Raw genomic sequence first — 8,238 nt, forward strand, 5'->3', positions numbered from 1 at the left:
TTCATGAAATTGAAAGAAAATTCCAAGGATTTTTTGATAGTAACAATAATAAATAATGAGGAAAGTACTAGAGGACACCCAGTGTCCACTTCTGACTCTCATACATATTAGTACATCAGTACATGAACACCTACATGCACACACACACACACACAAAGTAGTATGTGTACACATAAACACATAACATGTGCACATACATGAATTTGCACATGCATACACCACAGAGAGAGACACAAAGCAGTAAGACTAGGTTGTACAGGTCTTCTTTTTCTAGCAACACATGATTAAAAATGTACATCCTGTATTTTAACTATAGAAGTATCTCCTTTTAAAAGGGGGGGGAAAACTGGGGGAAAATCATTCTGTAACTTAGTTTATAATCACAGACAGCTCCCAAACCACGACACAGAGACTTCTTATTAATTATGAAAGCTCATTTGATAGCTTAGAATTGTTTCTAACTAGTTTTTCTAAATTAAATTAACCCATATCTTTTAGCCTACATTCTTTTATGTGGCTAGGTTATCTTTACTTTGTGAAGCCTTTCCAGCTTGTTCTGTGTCCTTGGTGTCTCTGCCCTTCTTCTCGTCAGCATCCTCTCTGCCCTGAAAATCCTGCCTAGTTATTGGTCATTCAACTTTTCATTAAGCCAATCAGAGTGACACATATTCACAGTGTACAAAAAGATTATTCCATAGCATAATGACCTTGGAACAGATCTTGAAGATCTTTCTTTTTCTTTTCTTTGTGGTGTTTAATTTGAAAAAAAATTATACATATTAATTTTCTGCTGTGTGTGCATGTGTGTACCACAGTGCATGTTCAGAAGTCACAGGGTAACCTGTGGGAGTTGGTTATCTCCTTTCTTCCACCCTGCAGATTCTGAGAATCAAATGCAGGAGCAAACACATTGACCCATGGAGCTGAGTCACTGGCTCGTCCTTTGCTTTTCTGTTTTAAGGACTGAAACAATGCTAGGCTTGTGGAAACTGAGGTGAATAAAGTCTAATTTCTTTAAGAAACTCCATGTGTTCAGCACTCTGGGGGAGACAAGGTACCAGAGACTCATAGAAGAGCTTAATCAGACTTAGGTCTCTGCTGAGGGAAGAGACATCCAATTTTTTTCAAGTTCAGAGTCCAATATATTTAATTTTCATAAAAGAGTCCCCAGGGTCCTGGTTGGGCTGGGGACATGACTAAGTTAGTAAGATGTGTGACAGATGGGCACATTGTACTGAATTCCAGCTCCAAAAGTCACATAACATAACAAAACAGCAAAACCAGTATGGAGACAAATCTGTAATCCCAGAGCTGGGAAGGTGGGTATGAGAAGATTCCTTGGGCTCCTAGAACAGTCAACCTAGCGAAATCAGTGTGCCTTGTGTCTCAGTGTGAGTCTGTCTCAAAAAGATTGGTGGACAGCTCTGGAAGAGTGACATTGCAGTTGAGAGCTACCCTCCATACTCAGAAACATCCACATGCAGAGAAAGAGACAGAGACACACAGAGAGATACAGAGACAGAGAGAGACAGAGAGGGGGCGGAGAGAGGCACCTACATGAACACCACAGAGAGAGAGAAACAGAGAGAGAGCGAGAAAGATTTTGAAACATGCTAATTTAAAATGGCAAATACAACTTAAATTGTAGTTTTTAAGATTTATACTTTGTTTCTTTGATATATATATACATACATATATATATATATATATATATATATATATATATATATATCGGTGTCATTTAATTCCCAAAATGACTATTGTGTAGATGATACTTTAGCCTCTGGGGTAGACAAATAGGAATGCAGATTATTTTTTGTTATTTCTCTGAGATTTTATTTATATCATTCTCCCCTTCCTTTTCCTTTCTCTAAACCCTTCCATACATTCCTCTTTGCTTTTTTTGTAATCCATCTTCCTTTCATTAATTGTTGATTATATATATAATTAAATACATACATTACTATCATGTATATTACATATAATTGCAGACTGAAAAGGTTGCCATTAATTACACACACAATAGACATGCTAACATAGAGTTGGGAAAGCCCAGGAGGCCTCAACCAGATTCAAAGAACTACAGGTAACTAAGGAAAGATTAAAGCAAGAGAAACAATCTTCCACTGGGAAGAGCACACCAGTTTGTTGGTTATCCAATGACAAATGGTCAGCCCTAAAAACAGACATAAAAGTAACATTTCTCAGATATAGAAGATGTGCAGAAAAATTTAAGTCTCTGCCCAAGATAGTAAGTGATCAACTCAAGATTTAAGCCAAGCAATTCAGGATTTTATTCTCTGGAGCGGAGGGATTTCAGAAGAGCATGGTGTTTTCTGACTAAGAATATGTAAGTATAAATAGATCCTGCAGGGCTAAGGTAGAGTTGACTTTGAATAATTTATAGCAGGATTCAGGATATGGATGGCATTCCTCGGTGCCAAAAGGATTGTAAGGAGTGAGGGATGCAATGACAATTGGGCTGTCAGTGGGGAAAAGACAGGAAATTTGTTCACGGGTGCAGGGATTGGCAAATTCCTCTTGCTGCATACAGCCTTATGGAACACTCCATCCTTTAGTGGCTACAAATGCCGAGTGAGAAATGGAAATGTTGGGAATACATACCAGATTTCCTCTTCTTTTTAAACATTATAAAGATAGAAATAAATTATAATTGGACATCACTGACCTTGGGGAAATAAGACAACTAAGTTAACATTCTCACTTCTTCAAATGCGTATTATGAATGGAGGCCTCTTAGAACAGGGTATTGACAACCTGCTCCAACTGGAAGGGGTGGAGACTTGAGATGGGGGGGTAAGGGGACACCAAGAGGGGGGAAATGTTTAAAGTACATTGTACTGAATTTTCAAAGAATCAATAAAAATATAAAAGGGGAACTGCTCTATACTCCCCCATTTTAGAACAGTTCATTAATTACACTTTATTCTTACACTTCCCAGAAATGAAAAAACTCTATGAAGTCAGCTAGACTCATCCTCAGCTGGAAATTAACTGCATTCTGAATTTCCACATATGAATATTAGATTAGTTAATAACCTAATTGACATCCTTTTTCCTTCTTTAGTAATTTTTTAATGAGGATAAAGCTAATAGAGTTGACCATCCCACAAGCATTTCAGACTGGATGACTAGGAAGATGATGAGTGGGATTTCACGAGGATTTTACCTGGCCTTTTAATAACGTAAAGCATTCTTTAGCCATCACCATATTCAATATGTTTTTTTTCTACAAATGTTAAATCTCATAAGAAGCAGGTTATATGACGTTGGAAATTAGCTTTTCCTTGCAAAAGTAAAGTTACTGCTTATTTTGTTGAGCATCTAATATCTACACTGTAATTTATCTAATTTCTTCAAAATCTGTATATTTGAGTGTAATACATGATTGTGTGTGTGTGTGTGTGTATGTGTGTGAGTGTGTGTGTGTGTGTGAGTGTGTGTGTGTGAATGTGTGTGTGTGAGTGTGTGTGTGTACATGTGTACACATGCACTCCTGCATGTTGTATGCATGAACACTGATATGTGGATGAGTGTACAGGTGAGTGTACATGGGGTGGCCAGAGACTGATAGTAGGTGTCTTCTCTAATAGTGTTCTCTCCACTTTATTGTTTTAGGCAGAGTCTCTCACTGAACCTCAAGCTCATCAGTGCAGTTCAAAAAAAGTGATTAGCGAGCACCAGGGATCCTCCTGTCTCAGCCTCCCCAGTTCTAGGGTTATAAGCAAGAAGTAGCATGCCAGGCCATTCATCTGTGTGCTGGGGACTGAACTCAGATCTTTATTCTTGCGTGGCAAGCACTTTACCATCTTCTCAGCCTCTATATGGGACATTCATTAGGGACAATGATGATTTCAATTGCACAGCCATGGTCTGCTCCTAACCAAAGCTGCCAACACTGTTTACATTGGTGTCTAAGTTAGGTGTGACTGTGATACTTTTTTCATTTTTCATTATTATTTTTAACTACTCATATGGGAGGAGGGGAAGGCGAGAGAATGGGGGCATGGATATGTAAATATGACTGTGATACTTTTAACCCATGTTCTGTGTCATCTTTATCCTTCACATATAGATTGAAATGCACTTATGTACTTTTCTCAGTTGTTAAAATGTTAATTATGTAACCTTTCAGAAAGGAATATTTTACTATTTTGATGTATTTTCTCTCATGTTTATATATTTCACCCATTTCTCTCTCTGTCTCTCTCTGTACTAGTCAATAGGATGAATGATATGTATATTTCATCAAATGGTAGTTAGATTTATGAAAATGCAAAGATTGTGGGTCTGGGTGTGCCAGTTCCTTCCTGTAATAGCAGCACTCTCGAGGCTGAGGCATGATTATTGCTGTAAGTTTGAGGACATCAAAGTGAATTGTAGGCCAGCCTGAGCAATAGAGTGAGACCCTATTTCAAGGAAATAAAGCTAATAAACAAACTTATATTCACTCTTCATGTTGTCCTGGCCTGGATGAAAGAACAGGCCAGGGATCAACAAATAGCTGAAGTGTCTTCAGTTGCCCACCACATTTCCACAGGCTGTGTGAAACCAGACAGGCCTTTGGCATTCTGGTAGCAGCCCAGGGTATACTGAGCTGCTAGGCTGGATGTGAGAAACAAGTCTGATCATTTTATATGATCAAAAGGGGGAGCTTTGTCTTTGACACCATAGAAGGCTAGAATCTGGAGCTTGTCCACTGCATTTGCTTTTCTGCTTTCCCTGTGCTTTTCATGGTAACTCCCTCTAGCTGGATACTGTATCGTCAGCTCTCCTACCAAAAAAAAAAAAAAAAAAAAAAAAAAAAAAAAAAAAAAAAAAAAACCTTAAGTAGGGAAAGAGTGTCATGTTCCCTTACCTGCATCAGGTATGTGACAGAAGCAGAGCATGCAGCCAAGTCCCCAGGACAACCTTGCTCTTACTCACATATAAAATAAAATATTCTGTCTTAAAGGGCTCTGAGCTCAGAATGATAGGATACTATAGGACAGGAGAAGATGACAGAATCCCATCTCTGTATATGATGACTAATAGAATTTGAATTCCTGGTAAGAAATTAAACAAAGTTAAAGACAATGAACATTGAAAAGAATCTTCAGATAAATTGTGTTGTAGGAAAACCAACTCAATAACAGGAAGCAGACAGAAATGCTTTGCTGAATGTATTTATTCAAATAGGCTATTATATTATTAATGAACTGAAATTAATTTCAGCAGTAATATAAACAGATTGTCTTGAACACTCATTAAACATGTCTTTATTGCTGTTTCACATAATTTTTCATAAAAGATAAAAGCCAAATTTGGGCTCCTACCGGTTGTCCAAATAAAAGAATATTTTCATTTATCCAACATGTCTTCATGGTCATAATAGCTACATATACCAATTTATTAAACATTGCTGTTTAAATGCAATATTTAAAGCATACAGGCTAACGCTAGCAAAAAAGGAAAATATACTCAAAGTCCCAAACTTAAATGTGCATTTTGTCCAAAAGATGCAGCAGCAAACAAATCCAGGATTTCAAGACCAGAGCTGAGCCTCTACTTTAAACCAACATCAGCAGTAGGCAGTAATCCTAGGGAAAAAGTAAATTCCACAAATAAACAGACCAATTTTCCTTTAAGAGGAGAGCTAATTCTTTTCAATCTACTTTTTTTATTACACTATTTTCCCTTCTATCTACTTAGAGAGTATAAGGATAAATTTCCAAAGCTGCCTGGATGGAAAATAAATAGATTCGCTATTTGTCTAGAATTCCAATCTTTGCAAATGTAAATCAGTCCAAGTGCCCCTCATTTAAACCTTCAACTTTGCAGAGCATTAGAGGATGGCTTTCACTTCACAATTTAATCCATCCACTAAGATTTCTGCCTGAGCATCATTCAGAATTGACTATCTGATAAAGAATGACCACCACCAAAGGTCACAGAGGTCGGCCTGTATAATTACAGAGTTGTTCTCAGTCAACCCTACCAAACACTGCTGTTTGAACATTCAATTGTTGCAATTAAATATATATACAGATCTCCCCAGAGTTACTTTATTGTTAAATGTACTGGAAACAGCACAAGCATTTACTTTTGACCTGAATTGTGTCCATAGTATCACCCACTGGGAAACTATATATAAAGAGCACTTATTAAAGACATTACAATCTTGCACTTTAAACAATGCTTCATAAACTAAAATGCATGATTTCCTGCTGGGAGCTGGTTTTATTTATCACATCAATATTAGGAAGTTCATCCAGGTTACTCTGTCTTAATGGGAAGCTTTCTAAGAAGTGACATTACCATTTCATAGCTGGGGAACTTGCCATGGAAGAAGAAGGTAGCTCAGCCTCAGGACCCTCAGGCAGGGACCTTTCACTGGACAGTAGGCCCTTCCAAATTTCTAAGATTCAGTCACATTTTAATAACAGAATTAAAGGCCTGGTGTTGGTTATGCACACCTTTAATCCCACCAATTGGGAGGCAGAGGCAGGTGGATCTCTGTGAGTTCCAGGCCAGCCTGGTCTCCAGAGTGAGTGCCAGGATAGGCTCCAAAGCTACACAGAGAAACCCTGTCTCAAAAAACCAAATAAATAAATAAATAACAGAGTTAAAGGGAGCCTGGGATAGAAAACTTTAATCTGGACCATTTCTTAATTCTTTGGTTCACTGTAATGTTTTTTATGGTTTGTATTAACTGGACAAAGAACCAGTATAAAATCGTTCATGATCATGACCAGTAAGAATTGATATCATATTTAATTTTACTTTAACAAGGGTGCTTATTTTCTTCTTGCCAATGTGGTATGGAAAAGCAAAGGAGAAAAGGGAAGAAATAAGGAATATAACCATTGGTATCCAAAATGTTTCTACCACATTTATACTTGAAAGTGACTTTTAAAGGTTGTGTGCAAGTGTTAATAAGTGACATTAACAATTTTAACTTTTAGAATAAAAGTAACTTCCTAAGAGAGTCCTTTGGATTTCAGTGGTCTTACACACTTTATGTTTGTGTGCTTTCAGATTTTGTGTCGGAGACAAGTTTTTCTTGAAGAATAACATGATTCTCTGCCAGACGGACTATGAGGAAGGTCTAATGAAAGAAGGCTACGCACCACAGGTCCGCTGATCCGTCGGCCTCACCCCCGACAGCACAAAGCACTACATCCTTTATCTTTTTTGCTCACACATGTATATAAGAATTGACACAGGAACCTACTAAATAGGGTAGAGATAGGACAGCAGGATGGCCATATGGAATAAAAGGCGGACTGCATCTGTACGTAGTGAGATTGCCCCAGTTCAAGAGTTGAATGTTCATTATTAAAGACAGAAAAGTAATGTATATATTGCTGGATTTTTTTGCTTGCTGTTCGTTTTTGTGTCACTTGGCATGAGATGTTTATTTTGGACTATTGTATATAATGTATTGTAATATCTGAAGCACAAATGTAATACAGTTTTATTGTGTTACCATTTGTGTTTTTGTTTGCTTCTTTGTATCGTTGCATTTAGTACAATCAGTGTTGAAACTTACTGTATATTTATGCTTTCTGTGTCTACCAGCTATTTTCAATGAGCTGTACCTTTCTAGTAAGAATTGGAGAGCAAACCTTACTGATGGCGCACAGATAAAGCAAGACTGTCAACATTAGAAGTGAAAATGAATAAGTAAACACACACAAAGCAGTTAGTGACATCCACTTCTTATGGCTACTACAGTTTGGTGTATTCATGTTCTCATGATTGCCCCCACCCCCTATTTTCAGGGGACTAAAGATCAGCTTTAAAAAAAAAAAAACGATAAAGAGTTCATCTTGAAGCACTTTCATTTTCTACCAACGTGAAAAGTGCCATTTTTAGAATGACTTTAAGGCTTAGTGATGTCCTTTTAATATTCTTTATTGTGTTCCTTACCTTCACTATAGATTTATTCTACTTCTCTTTTTTTCCCATCACACACACTTATGTGAACTAGTGCCTTTGGGTAGCATGTAAAAAATTTCCAAAGGGTTACTCTAAATGGAAAAGGTATTGATACAATTATGACATAATTTTTCAAATTTTAAATCTCTTGTATAAATGTTGTCCAGGTTTCTCCCTAGGAGATGGGGCTTAACGTCTTTGTGGTTAATGAATCGATGGCACTGAACAGAATTTGCAAGTGAATTAGGATGATGCACATTGAGACTGTGATGGCATTCCAGTCAGACAGTGATCTGT

At 37.3% G+C, this 8,238-nt stretch overlaps 1 protein-coding gene across 1 annotated transcript in view; it reads left to right on the forward strand.

Annotated features, from left to right (window-relative positions):
• Positions 1–7,144, forward strand: part of Lmo3 (LIM domain only 3) — a 54,328-nt gene extending 47,184 nt beyond the window's left edge. The window contains exon 4 of the mRNA XM_027429936.2: positions 7,039–7,144. Coding sequence (XP_027285737.1) covers positions 7,039–7,144 — 106 coding nt within the window. The remainder of the gene's footprint in view (positions 1–7,038) is intronic.
• The last annotated feature ends 1,094 nt before the right edge of the window (positions 7,145–8,238 follow it).

Source organism: Cricetulus griseus, chromosome 8, assembly GCF_003668045.3.
Source record: "Cricetulus griseus strain 17A/GY chromosome 8, alternate assembly CriGri-PICRH-1.0, whole genome shotgun sequence".
In the NCBI taxonomy this organism is placed as follows: Eukaryota; Metazoa; Chordata; class Mammalia; order Rodentia; family Cricetidae; genus Cricetulus; species Cricetulus griseus.